Genomic DNA, 15164 nt, shown 5'->3' with positions numbered 1-15164 from the left:
ACACGAGAGAAAAAAAAAATCACTAGCTATCCAGAACAAGAAAGAATTTGAGTTCCAAATTTTAGCTGACACCAGTTGAATGAATTTATCAGACGGAAGACATTTCTACCAGTTACGCTTAAGACACGTTTGAATTGGGAAAGAGAGGCACATCACTTCCTGAAATCTTATTGTTTGATCAGATGGGACTAATGCAGGGTTCCCACTCCTAGTGATTTATCACTATTTCTAGTGATTTTTTATATTACCTACACAAAAAATCACTAAATTTGCACGTAAATCACTAGATTATTGAAGAAAACCACTAAATTAACCAGAAAATCATTACAAGCTAGTGATTTTTTCTCACCGGGCGGCAACCCTGGAATAATGTAGCGTGTCTAACTCCAAACTCTGATAAATGCATGCAGATATCATTTCATCTCAAGAAGTACATGTTTATATAGATACATATTATAAAATTTCACATCAGAAAGATATTCAAGATTCACGACTTTGGCTAATATTATATTTAAAGTCTTACAATATCTTTAAAATAAACACAATTTAGGCTGGTATTGCGAGAATTCAGGGCAAAAATTGAACATTACTAAAATTAAAATTGGGACATTTTACCATTATTTAGAATAGTACCTCAATAGAGTCAGTAGCCTACTATAACCCTTAACTCATTTCCTTTTTCTTGGAATTACCTAATATTTAAGACAAGGATTTAGCGACTGACAATTATAAAAAAGTAGAAATGGAAAGAGAGAATGCAGAAGGAAAAGGCAAAATAAGCAAAAAAGAAGAGACAAGAGAAAAAAAGAAGGGAAAAAAGGAAGATTATCAAAACCAAGGAACACTTACAGGAATGCTAAGAGTGTTAGAGTACCAATTGTACTGGTTTCCGGTATATGGGTGAGTAATTCTTCTTTGCGGCAGCAAAGCTGTTGAGTGCTATAAACACATGCAAACAAAACGAAAATAATTAATCATGCAAAAGGAAAATACAAATCTACATTACAAGCATAATAGCACACAACATTCTTTCTACATAGAACAAAACTAAAATAAAATATAACAAAAAATAAAAGAAAAAAAGAGAAGGAAAAATGGAAGAAAACTTGCACTAACAAGTAATAGTGTTGAGCGACCCTTTATCATGACAAAAATTAATTTTTATCATGAAAAATTAATAAATAAAAAGAAGGTTATAATAAAAAAAAACAGAAGAGAGAAAAAAGGAAAAGCTAAAAAAGCTGCAAAAAAGCGGACTTAAAATTATCCAGTCCAACTTAAATAAGCCCATAAAGTCAACAAAATTAAACATAAAATAAAAAAAGTTATTACAAGGAATTGCTAAGAAAACTAAAGTTGTAATTTATGAAGGAAGGAAATAACATTGGCATTAACATGAATTCTTTTGTAAAAAGAGATGGTTGCCCGGCATATATCACGCCATCACACCGCCCAAATCAAGCGGTTGAGGGACTTAGATCTTCTGTACATAATTTGATTGTTTAACAGCATTTCCAGTCTTTTCAATCAAGCAGTGAATTCGATTTCCAAACAATTAAAATAACACTATAGAAGGGGGGAAGCAAAATATATGTCACCTGGTGTATGTGTTTTCTGAAAGTGGACATCCACTCTCTTTTAGCACACGGTAAAGGACTAAGATTAACATTCACAAAAACAAGCTAAAAAAGATTGTTTTGAAGTAAGATAGTGCAAGTTTAGGAAATCTACAATCAACCAGCACGATTCCAATTAATCCATCCACCACCGCCACTGCCTCTTTTGTTTCTGTCGTATACGGCTTTCAGATCTGAGTCATAAACACATTGCGTAGATATTACATTGCATAGGCACTACGGAGAAGACAAGAAGACATACTAGAAATTTTCCACGTAAATTGCAAAAAAAAAAAAAAAAAAAAAAAAAAAAAAAAAAAAAAAGTGAATAATAAAGGAAGTTGATCAGATGCCAAACACAACTCTTCTTTAACGAAGCGATTCGACCCCACTCAGTATATCTATAATGAAATAGCTGCTTGGGATTTCCTCTCGGTGAACAAAGACAATAAAGAATAGTTGCATTAAATTGCCCTCCGAGTGGCAAGAGGAAGGTTGTACCCCACATTAGACTGGGACAAGGTAAAAAAAAAAAAAAAATACAAGATCTCATAAAATTTCTTGCACGGTGGCTAGAGAAGGACTTTCGAACCGAGACACAGATTTCTCGCCAGTGTGTTCCAGACAGTTTATTGCTGCGATTAATTTAGTGCATAAACAAGAAGCAAAACAACACTCTCTCGGCTCAGAAAATAAACTTCTTAAGATCGAATGTCAAACTTGTGTAGTGCTACATCTCTTCCAAGTCGAACCCAAACAATCTCCTCTAGATTTCTACGAAAAAAACCCTGAAAGGAGCCTGGAAATCCCAAATACTAATTTTTTTGAAGAAATTTTCGACTTTCATCGAACTTTCTGAAAACTCGTATGCATACAAAGCTTGGGTTCGGATATAAATTGAAACAAGTCTAGCTGTGATCCAAGATGAGGGGAGTGAGGATTTCCTGGAATCGTGTTATTCGCACATCTGTAGAAGTTCAGATCTCCACGAAAATCTAGTGTCCTAGTTATGTAATTAGCCTGTCACGATCCAATATGGGGGAGGGGATCCCAAAGTTTTTCCAACACAGAGAAGCCATAGTATCTAAATTAAACTTGGTAGACGTATGTTCGGACGCAAACCGACCTCTGCAGGGTTGTGGACATATCGGAGGGCTAAATTCTTGTAATCAGAACGTCTGCTAGAAAAGATTGTCAGAGTATCAAAAAAATTTGGCGGAAAATGGGAATTGATTTCCACATGGCACCTTTCTGGAGTCTGAACAAGATATGAACTCTTAAGAAGACTTCTTGATTCGTTCCATCGATGCATCAACATATTGGGTTGATTAATCTTCACCATACTTGACCTTCAAGGGTGCAGATCGGATCTGACCTCCATGTGCTGAGAGAGGGAGGATGAAGGGTATTTAAATTTTAGCCATCAAGGGACCTACCAAAAGGAATATTGAATTGGATCTCTCCCAAACACAGTAAAAAATTACTGTTATTGCTATAGTTATGTCTTTTGAGATCCCAGGATCGATTCAATCCCCATTGTGGAGGAGGAAGAGGAGTCCCTAGATTCTTTGTACCCTTAAAAAAAAACATACAACAAGTAATAATACGAAATATTTTCACTTTTGTAACTTTAAGAAATCAAAAATTAAATAAGATTTTAAGGAATAAATATCAGCATATGCATATTAAACTGACAATGCATATTTTTTTTCAGTAAAGTACAAATTATATTCTGGCTTTTAGAAAGCGTAAGGGTTTTGAACCCTACTCACATTAATTTATGCTCGTTTCGAGTTTGACTCTAATATTTATTTTAATGTTTGTTCGTTTTGGATTTCATTTATTTATGATACTGATTTGGGGTAGTTGTATGCTTGGTAGATTATATGATAGTCCGGACACCAGGTGTTGAAAATGTGAACCATACCACGACGGAATGGGGCTGCTACGAGAATTAGCCTACCCTCCACTCCCTAAATTGACCATGTGGATTCAAAAATACCAATGGCACTTGTTTGCGAGTGGTGGAACACTCCGAAACTTGACATTTTATTATATTTTGGTGTTTCCCGCAAGAAAATGCATGTTCCACAAAGTTTGAGGTGCAGTTTTCCGCTCAAATAGAAATGCCTAGAAGCCATAGAAAGTTTTCATAACAAACTAACATGATTAGTTACAAAAAATGGCAGAGTTAAAAAAATGGCAAAACTATATGAGTCTTGAACAGTCTTGGTTAATATAAAGAAAATCAAATTGAATATTAGATATATAATGATATTAATTATTGAAAGATCCATCAGCTCAAGATTTTTTTTCACTGTAATTTTTATTTTCATTTTCAATGTTGTAAGAACTGGAAAATAGTAACTTTGTAATATACGTGTAATTCGTTTTCAGTGAAGCACCAATGACGCAAAAGGCTTTAGGTTTTTACAGTTAATGAAGGGGGCAATATCCAAATTTTGCTTGCAGTGAAACTATATTTCTCTTGACCAATCTTGAAAATAACTAATAAACTAAATTAAATATTTGGTGGATAATGATATTAATTGCTAAAAATTCATCAGTTAAAAATTTTACTAAAATTTTAATATTTATTTTCAATATTAAGTACAAAAGAAAACATTTGTAATATAATTCGTTTTCCAATGACGCAGTAGGTTTTAGGCTTCTGCAGTGAGGCGATACCCAAACTATTGTTTGTAGTTATTTTTATTCGATTCAAATTTTATTTACATATTTGATTTAAGTCTCACTCGTTTCAATATTTATTTATTAATTTACATTAATATATATTGTATTTTTCTTCGCATTGATTGTTATTTAATTTCTGTTCTTTTTATGTTTCATTTATAATTTAATAGAAAAATATTTGTTTTCGTTTTAATCTTGATTTTCATATTCAATCAAAGCATTACTCGCTTTAAGATCTATTATTATTCATTTATATTATTACTTGTTGTATGTTTTTTGCTATGATTGTTTATTTAATTTCTGTTCGTTTTGGGTTTCATTTATTCTTGAATAGTAGTTTCTGGTCGTTTTGAGTTTGAAATTTAACATTTATTTGTATATGCTGAACTTAAGTTTAAAATTGCCTTTAATTTTCTTTGAAAAACTTATTTTTCGAAAAGTTTTTTTTAATTAATTTTTGTTCGTTTTTGATTTCAAAAAGTTTCAAGTTTTTATGGCATGGGGGGGGGGATGATTACTGGCCGATTATTCTTGACTCTAAAAAACGGATCTAGAACTTTCAATTTAAATCGATTGGGGATTTTATCAAAGTCTACGATTACATCTTTGATAAAAACCTTATATATGAACAATAGACAGTTTGCATAACTTGTGGACAGCGATTGACAAGAATGAATGGATTGAACAAATAGCTCCAATAAGGGGGTTTGGACCATTTCACTTGCTGACACAAAGGGATCACGACTGTTTGGAATTGACCTTAACAGGAATTTGTGTGCCAAAGTAATTTTGCATCGATCACAGAGTATGTATTTTAACCTTATAATTGGATAATTATAATAGATTTCCTATATGTTCTTCCCATACAAAACCCCTTCCCATAAGTTATAAACCCCCCTTAATAAGTTATGCCACAGGGCATTACTTACAACGCCTACCCCTGGGCCCTGGTGGGCTGTTTCGACACCGGAGTTTTTTTGTTATCAGAACTTAGAACTATTTTTACAAAATGTCTATCTCAAAATTTTTATCTGATGCATTTAGGGCGTGGAGGAGGGAGAGGGACTAGTTGCCCTTCAATCTCTTTTGACTCTTAAAAAGTGAACAAGAACTTTCAATTTTCAATCAAATGAGCCCTCTCAAAAGTTTATACGAGCATCCCTTCCATAAGAAATAATATGAAGAATTCGGAGAATCCTTAAATTACAACCTTGCCCTGAGGGCTTTGGGGGAGTTGTAATCCTCAAAGACCTAATTTCCAGAACTTAAAACTACGTTTAATAAAATGACTGTCTTAAACTTTTGATTGGATGTGTTTGGCGAAAAGGTGGGCGTGAGAAGGGGGTTAGTTGCCCTCAAATAACTTTCGACTATTACATAGGGCACTAGCCCTCGGAATTTCCAATCGAATGAGCCTTTTTTGAAGTTTCTACGACAACGCGTTCTATATAGGCCTTATATGCCCCCAGGGCATAACTTAAAACCTTTGCCCTGAGGGTTGTGGAGGATTGTCCTCCTCAAAAACATATTTTCAATCTAGAAATCAACTACGCTGAACAAAATGAATATCTCAAAATTTTGATTGGATATGTTTGGGGGAATAATGGGCGTGGGGGGGGGGGGTGCTAATTGCCCTCCAGTCACTTTCGACTATTACAAAGGGCACTAGCCCTTTGAATTTCCAATTGAATTTGCCTATTTTGAAGCTTCCACGACAAAGCCTTCGATAAAAACCTTATAAGCCCCCAGGGCATAACTTAAAACTCTTGGCCTGAGGGTTTTGGGGGAGTGTCCTCCTCAAAAACATATTTTCTCTCCGGAAATCAACTACCCTCAACAAATTTGCTATGTCCAAAGTTTGGTTGGATGTGTTTTGGGGAATGATGGGCGTGGGGGGGGGCTAGTTGCCCTCCAATCACTTTCGACTATTAAAAAGGGCACTATTCCTTTAATTTCCAATCGAATGAGCCTGTTTTGAAGTTACTACGACAACACCTTCTGTAAAAACCTTATATGCCCCAGGGCATAACTTAAAACCCTTGCCCTGAGGGTTGTGGGGGAGTGTACTCCTCAAAAATATATTTACAATCTGGAAATCAACTATGCTGAACAAAAATGGCTATCTCAACAAAATTTTGATTGGATGTGTTTGGGGGAATAATGGGCGTTGGGGGGGGGGATAGTTGCCCTCCAATCACTTTCGACTATTAAAAAGGGCACTATCCCTTTGAATTTCCAATCAAATGAGCCTTTTTTGAAGTTTCTATGACAACGCCTACTATAAACCCTTATATGCCCCCAGGACATAACTTAAAACCCTTGCCCTGAGGGTTGTGGGGGATTGTCCACCTCAAAAACATGTTTTCTATCTGAAAACCAACAACTATCTCAAAATTTTGATTGGATGTGTTTGGGGGAATGATGGGCGGGGGTGGGATGGTTGCCCTCCAATCACTTTCGACTATTAAAAAGGGCACTATCCCTTTGAATTTCCAATCGAAGGAGCCTTTTTTGAAGTTTCTATGACAACGCCTTCTATAAAAACCTTATATGCCCCCAGGGCATATCTTAAAACCCTTAAAACCCATATCTTAAAACCCTTACCCTGAAGGTTCTGGGGGAGTGTCCTCTTCAAAAACATATTATGCCCCCAGGTCATAACTTAAAATCCTTGCCCTGAGGGTAGTGGGGGGGTATCCTCCTCAAAACAATATTTTCAAACTGGAAATCAACAACGCTGAACAAAAATGGCTATCTCAAAATTTTGGTTGTAGGTGTTTGGGGGACTGATGGGCGTAGGGGGAGGGGGGCAAGTTACCTTCCAGTCACTTTAGACAATTATAAAGGGCACTATCACTTTGAATTTCTAATGGAATTAGCCTTTTATGAAACTTCTACGACAACGCCTTCTATAAACCCTTGTATGCCCCCAGGGGATAACTTAAAACACTTGCCCTGAGGGTTGTGGGGGATTGTCCACCTCAAAAACATGTTTTCTATCTGAAAATCAACAACTATCTCAAAATTTTGATTGGATGTGTTTGGGAGACTGATGGGCGGGGGGGGGCTAGTTGCCCTCCAATCACTTTCGAGTATTAAAAAGGGCACTATCCCTTTGAATTTCCAATCGAATGAGCCTTTTTTGAAGTTTCAATGACAACGCCTTCTACAAAAACCTTATATGCCCCCAGGGCATATCTTAAAACCCTTGCCCTGAAGGTTCTGGGGGAGTGTCCTCTTCAAAACATATTTTCTATCTGGAAATCAACTACGCTAAACAAAAATGGCTATCTCAAAATTTTGATTGGATGTGTTTGGAGGAATGAGGGGCGTAGGGGGGGGGCTAGTTGCCCTCCAATCACTTTCGACTATTCAAAAGGGCACTAGCCCTTTGAATTTCCAATAGAATGAGCTTTTTTTGAAGTTTCTATGACAACACCTTCTATAAAAACCTCATATGCCCATAGGGCATATCTTAAAACCCTTACCTTGAAGGTTCTGGGGGAGTGTCCTCCTCAAAAACATACTTTCTATCTGGAAATCAACTACGATGAACAAAATGGCTATCTCAAAATTTTAATTGGATATGTCTGAGGGGATGATGGGCGTGGGGGGGGCTAGTTGCACTCCAATCATTTTCGACTATCAAAAAGGGCAATAGCCTTTTAATTTCCAATCGAATGAGCCTGTTTTGAAGTTTCTACGACAACGCCTTCTATAAAAAACTTATATGCCCCCAGGGCATAACTTAAAACCCTTGCCCTGAGGGTTTTGGGGGAGTGTCTTCCCCAAAAATATTTTTTCTATCTGGAAATCAACTAAGCTGAAAAAAATGGCTATCTTAAAATTTTGATTGTATGTGTTTGGGGAAATGTTGGGGGTGGGGGGGGGCGGGGAAGGGTTGGCTAGTTACACTCCAATCACTTTCGACTATTAAAAAGGGCACTAGCTCTTTAATTTCCAATCAAATGAGCCTGTTTTGAAGTTTCTATGACATCGCCTTCTATAAAAACCTTATATGCCCCCAGGGCATAACTTAAAACCCTTGCCCTGAGGCTTGTGGGGGAGTATCCTCCTCAAAAATATATTTTCTATGTGGAAATACACTACGCTGAACAAAATGTCTATCTCAGAATTTTGATTGGATGTGTTTGGGGAAATGATCTGCGTGGGGGGGGGCGGGGCCTAGGTGCACTCCAATCACTTTCGACTATTAAAAATGGCACTAACCCGTTAATTTCACGTCAAATGAGCCTGTTTTGAAGTTTCTACGACAACGCCGTCTATAAAAATCTTATATGCCGCCAGGGCATAACTTAAAACCCTTGCCCTGAGGGTTGTGGGGGAGTTTCCTCCTCAAAAATATATTTTCTATCTGGAAATCAGCTATGCTGAACAAAATGGCTATCTTAAAATTTTGATTGGGTGTGTTTGGGGGAACAATGGGCGTTGGGGGGGGGGGGGCTAGTTGCCGTCCAACCACTTTCGACTATGAAAAAGGGCACTAGTACTCTCGATTTCCAAACGAATGAGCCCCCTTTGAAGTTTCTACGACGACCCCTTCCGTATGAAGTGCCTCTGGAAAAAAAAAACAAATAAAAAAATAATATTAATAAAATATTGGAGCCGTATGGCCTTTACTATAGGCAACGCTACAGCGTTGCCTCTGACAATCATTCCAGGAGGGAGATATTGGGCCCGAGCTCAACTTGGTAGGATGGAAGAGAGAGGCTTAAAGATTGTGCCTTTTTGTAGGCTGCATATAATCCAGCCAAATTAAAAACCAACCTGATTACTTTTCGGACAGGCGAAATCCGTTCAACAAAACCTGGTCAACGGCTACAGTTATTGTCTTGGTGCCTGAGCTAGAACAGACTTCTGTAAGTGAAGGGCTATATTCTTGTCGTCCGTATCCATAAGAATGACTTATTGGGTCTCCATTAAACTTGGTAAAAATTAGTAGAAAGCTCCGCAACTATGACCCATTGATAACAGTTTCTGCAGCAGATCACGAGGCCTTGACAACGGAGTTCTTGTTTTTATACTTGTCAAGGGTTTTAATTTGGCTGAGACATCAAACTTCCCAGATATAACTTCTTCATATTTTAGGGAAATCCAAACATTTATAAAAATCATAGCGCTTGCCATTTGAAATCTCAAAATTGATGCCTCCGTCCCCATCAAAGGCTGACGGGACCCCCTATAGTCTATGCCGTTAAACCTCCCCAAAGTGTTATGAACATAAGAAAAAAAGATTCTATGTTCGTCACTTAATATAAATAATATTTAGCATTGTCGAGCAAAGTGAGGAACTTTGTACATAGTAACCAATGATAATAACAATACATCCAAGGACAATGACAAAGAAGTGCTTACAACAATTTTTCCAATGCAGCATTGAAACAAGTTTCAATTTTAACTTCACTAGGATATGCAATTGAGAGGCTACTTAAATTGATGAATTCATTGATTAAACTTGCCAATTTAAATCAAATACATCTCAGGTGTCTTTTTTCAAGCAATTCCATTTAGATTACGATAATTACTAATTTAATTACTGATACACTTCAAATATCAATTGAGAATTTATACACCTTACTCCGTGAGTTCCCTACCAAGAAGATACACTGCAAGTTACTAATGGTCAATCCACCAGTACACGAGGAAATTCTGCACTGACAAATATATCTTATAACGTCAGGTGGGTAGGATTGCGATGGTTGCTAATCCCTGTTATTTATGGCAATTTCTGCTCACTTCAAATTTTGGCATTTCCCTTTATTTTCTTTTCTAAACGCTTGGTTGTTTTACGTGCTTAATACCATTAACTTACCTTCTGGAGATCTAAAAAGCTTAGTTACAGTTCAAATAATTTATTACAAAGGTAGATATTGAAACATTTGAATATTTTATTTTAATCAATATTTACAAGAGTTACTTTTAACTGCATTTAGTACACCTCTATATGGGATACAGATAGTTGAACGAAACACATTAACACGGTGGTCGATTTCTCACCATTTTTGCAATAGGATTGCCTCATCAATGAAGTTGGTCTCTCATTTACTCAATTACTTGGACTATATGTCTTGGCTTTTCTCTGTCTACAATTAGCCATATCTTGATGCCACCTATACAACCTACTGCAAAATACTTGATAACTTCAATTCAAAATCAACTTCAATTCAATTTACCCGTGCCCCAGCCATTTAAACATTTGCCTCTCAATTACTTGGACTATATGTCTTGGCTTTTCTCTGTTTACAATTAGCCATATCTTGATGCCACCTATGCAACCTAATGCAACCTCCTTGATAACTTCAATTCAAAATCACCGGACTGGGTCGTTTTCCTTTGTCTGCCCATTTGCTGATACCTATGCTTAACTTGTCATCTTTTGCATCCCAATAACCTTTGCTTCACAATACCCTAGGGGACTTTTCAAACAATAGAATATGTACATACTTGTACGGTTAAAGGAGCTGGCAAGGACGCCACATTTAAACCGCAACTGTAATCAACAGAACTAACTTAAGATTAATTGCTTTCGTCTAACATAACAGACACTACGATTCCGTTACGATTGTTTTTTCTCTGAGAAAATCTATTAAGGTTTGATTAAAATTTAACTGAATAATTGCTTTTAATTATAGGATTATTCGATTAGTATAGGATATCCACGCTTTACACATCTCTGATGGACAAGGAGTAACATTTGTCAATACTAATAAGAGGATATCAGTTTCAGGTGAATCAAAATCAAGTATTCTACAACTTACCGTCCAAGTTAAACAAAAAATAAGCGCAAAATATAAAAGAAGAAAATGAAAGGAATAAAGCACTCCAAGGCAAGATATTATAGGCAAAATGTACTTACGACTTGTTGGTTGGAGGTTGGGTGATTAGTCGTTGGACTTTGAGAGGGACTTGCATAGACCGTGTGATGGCGATACTCTGGAGGCGACTTATGGGGAACAACACTTTGGTCTGTACAGTCATTGTCTTCAATTCTAGTAGGAAAGGCGAAAGGTATGCTGCCTGCCATTTGATGGGAATTTTCATTCATCACCTAAAATAGCAATATGAACAGTGAAATCAATTATATATATATATATATATATATATATATATATATATATATATATATATATATATATATATATATATATATACATAAATATATATACCGAGTTGGTAGCAAAAAAAAAAACAAGTAAAAGGGAGACAGGCCGCTCTTAAATATATATATATATATATATATATATATATATATATATATATATATATATATATATATATATATATATATATATATATATATATATAAACAATATACAATCAATTGGAAATAAATACAGACATATACATATTTATATTCATCTTGACCAATCACTAAGAAGCACTAAAACTGAGCTGTTCGCAAGGTATATAAAAATTGCAATAACACAAACTACGATTACTTTACCTGTGAAAAAGGGAACCAAAGATACCGGCTGATACGACAAACAGACGCGGCTGATACCGGCAAAAAGACGCGGCTGATACCGCGTTGTGTGGCAATAAACTGGTTCCAACTTGTTCTGTCTTCTGGTGAGTGTGTTCAGGGGTACATTCGGGGGAAGGATACACCTTTTTTGAGCTTCTTAGAATGAATCTTCAAATTTGATTATAAGATTTTGACGGCGGTTGTGGAGTGACTCAAGTCCAAGTAATTCAAGGGCCTTTTCGTAAGAAGTATAACTTTCTCCTATCATAATTTTACAAGCACGTATTTGAACGGCCTCAATATCTTGACTTGGCCTGGAGTTTAACTGGACACTCGGACCCCAAACAGGATATTCGTATTCTAGCACAGGTAAAGCGTAAGTCATATAGGCCAGTTTTATTGACTTTCCACTGAAACCAAACCTTTTCATTGTAATAAGCGATTACAGGGCAGCGTAGCCTTTGCGGACTAGCTCATTCACATGGATGCTGAATCTGTAATCAGTTGAGAAGGTAATACTCAATATCTTTTTGCTGTTTACAGGCTGGAAGAGGGGTACTGGCTCTTTGAAATTGCTTCTAGAGGGTTGAACCTTATTACCTTCAACTTCAATTCATTGAGAGTGATACTTGAAAGTTCACAATTGATGTGAAACGTACTAGTAATGTTAGGGTCAAATTTTGGCACACCAAATTTTACTTCGAGTACATATTTTAGTAGGAAGGACAAATCGTCCACAAATTTGTATCTATCCCTGAAAGACCGAAGGATGTAGTTTATGACAGCCAGGAAAACAATACCAGCAAGTTTAGTACCTTGAGGGGTACCACAGGTAATAGGAAGAAATAGAGTTCGTGTCATTTTCGTTCAAGGCGAAGATGCACTGTTCACGGCTAGAAAGGGGTTTGGCACCCATTTCACCTAAATTTTCAAAAGCAGCAAGGTGTCTGATCAAGTCGAGTGCTTTTCTATAATCGGAAATGGCAAGATCTGCGGAGAATTTGCCCTTTTCTAGCCAGGATAGGATATCATTGTACAACCTGATGAGATACACTGAGGTGTTGGAGCAACAAAGGCATCCGTATTGATAAAGGTCTAGTTGGGGCTGTATGTCGTTAAAAAGTAGCCTTGAAATGAATGTCTCTGTAACTTTCACCATAGATGGGGTCAGCGAAATCGGTCTCAAATCCTCGCACGACTTGGGAGATGATTTCTTAGGTATCACTTAAATGTATGACCTTTTCAAGTATTTGGAAATCTGGGGAGAGTCAGGCACAGATTAGTAATACTTGCTACAGGAGTTGCTACGAAAGGAGCAAACGTGCAGAAGACTCACAGAGATTTCTTCAGGATATGATGAGCTCTTGGGTTTTAATTTGAGTAGTTACTGTCTAGATTTTTCGAGAACTTGTGCAAGTTCCTCACTCATAAAGCTCGGGAAAGTGGTGATATATATATATATATATATATATATATATATTATATATATATATATATATATATATATATATATATATATATATATATATATATATACATATATATATATATATATATATATATATATATATATATATATATATATATATATATATATATATATATAAATAAATATAAAAATGTATGTGAACGTGCATACATGCACTCAAGGTTTAAACATTTACAAAACATGGTTTATAACAGCGCTTAAATGCAGTGAAAATATAATCATATACGCATCGTTTACATGCGATGTGTGACTATAGAAGTCACTATCACATTCCTCTTCGAGAAGCAACGTTCCTACTCTTCTTTTGAAAGTGGAATGCGGACAGAGACGTATGAGAGACAACAGGATCATCTATTCTCTGAGATACCTCCGAAAGTCATTTAAAATTGGTCTACCGGCAAATCGAAATATTTCAAAGAGCCTCATAACTTCCATTAAAAAATAACAATGATAATAAGCAAATAACCGGAGGATTTCACCCAATTTTTGTAGTCCAGCACCTTGGTCCATTATAAGATTTTTGAATCTTCTCTTTCTAAAAGTTGATTTTCAATACGAAATTTATGACTCTTATAGAACTTCCCAGGACCGATGTGAATTTCCTGCAGTTGCTTTTCCACACTTCTGTTCCAGAAACAGAAATATTATTCGGCTTTAACCATTCTCAATAATACGGCTCGCCGTTTAGCTTTCTTTCAATAAAGCAATTTAATAGAACGGCCAGCCACCGTTTAACTTCCTTTCGACAAACAAATTAGATTTTTCCAGTAATTTCCCGTCGGTTGAGCAGAACCGTAATAGCACATGCCCACAGCTCTGTACTAAGTTTTTGAAACAAACTCACATTAAGGCCAACAAAATTGACTTCGCAAACGGTTGCAACTTCGTAACAATCTTTCGTAAAAAGGTCGCTTATTTTTTGCCCTGTTCTCATTATCGTTTACACTTGCAAAAGGGGTTGTACATCTACAACCCGTTGAACCTATTCAAAATACCATTTCCAGCTGATCAGCATGACATTTTAGGTCCCTTCCTCATTTGGGAAACAGAAAGCATAGTGTTTGTAGCGATTTATTTTTGACGAAAAATCTTTTCTTATTATATCGGTTACAAAAAGCTAAACGTGCGGCTAGTAAAATGTCAGAACAATATCTTTCATGAATGATTTGCCTTAGCGGCTTTCTTTCGGTCAAGCATTATTACATCCCATTCAGTTCGGCTTCCGTCGATAAGGAAGGAATTTTATTATTAGTTATATTCTTAATTACTGTGTCTTTATTTACATAAGAATAAGGATCACGATGCTAAAGAGGACTCGTCCTCATTGGTGAGAACTTCTATTCAAGGTATTCTGAGGTATGAATTTATCTGGCCCTAACCCTCCTAAGTAGTTTCCGTTTCCCTTGAATCTTTCCTTACAGTATCCTCCCACCCCATTGGAGGATAACCTGCTTTTCGTTTCACCCTAGACGGTTGGCCGTCCGGGAATATCTTTGGCAAACTGTCATTCTTTATCCGCAGGACGTGTTCTTTCATTGTAGACCTAGAAAGCGCGATTGACCCATATTTTTCGCACATCTTACTGTTTGAAATACGGTCAGTCACTTGGGTAACCAAAATAATTCATAGATAATTTCTCCGGAAAACATCTAGCAAATCCTCCTCCGTCTTCCGGAACCCCCACACTTAAGAACTATACTTAAACCCTGTCGTCACTGTAGCTTGCAATATCCTAATCTTGGTTCACAGACTTATCTTCCTATTCGTCCTAACTTTTCTCAACTGTGAAAAAAAAACCGGGCCTAGGCTATTTTACTTTAAACATCTTCACTGCACCCACCATCTTTACTAATAATCCTTCCTAGGTAAGTGAAGCTGT

At 36.4% G+C, this 15164-nt stretch overlaps 1 protein-coding gene across 4 annotated transcripts in view; it reads right to left on the bottom strand.

Moving 5' to 3' along the window:
- LOC148948595 (uncharacterized) overlaps nt 1-15164 on the bottom strand; it is a 107146-nt gene that overhangs the window by 12674 nt on the left and 79308 nt on the right. For 3 of the 4 annotated variants that reach the window (XM_089094001.1, XM_089094003.1, XM_089094002.1), the window contains 2 exons: nt 11188-11379; nt 850-939 (listed from right to left, as the gene is read on the bottom strand). In XM_089094001.1, the coding sequence (XP_088950127.1) occupies nt 850-939; nt 11188-11379 (282 nt within the window). The remainder of the gene's footprint in view (nt 1-849; nt 940-11187; nt 11380-15164) is intronic. The other variant, XM_089094004.1, reaches the window with a different exon arrangement.

The sequence above is a fragment of the Artemia sp. Qi Xiang Cuo genome, chromosome 9 (genome assembly GCF_049724085.1).
Source record: "Artemia sp. Qi Xiang Cuo chromosome 9, ASM4972408v1, whole genome shotgun sequence".
Lineage (NCBI taxonomy): Eukaryota > Metazoa > Arthropoda > Branchiopoda > Anostraca > Artemiidae > Artemia > Artemia sp. Qi Xiang Cuo.
The sequence above is the reverse complement of the archived record's forward strand: the minus strand, read 5'-3'. Positions and strand labels throughout refer to the sequence as shown.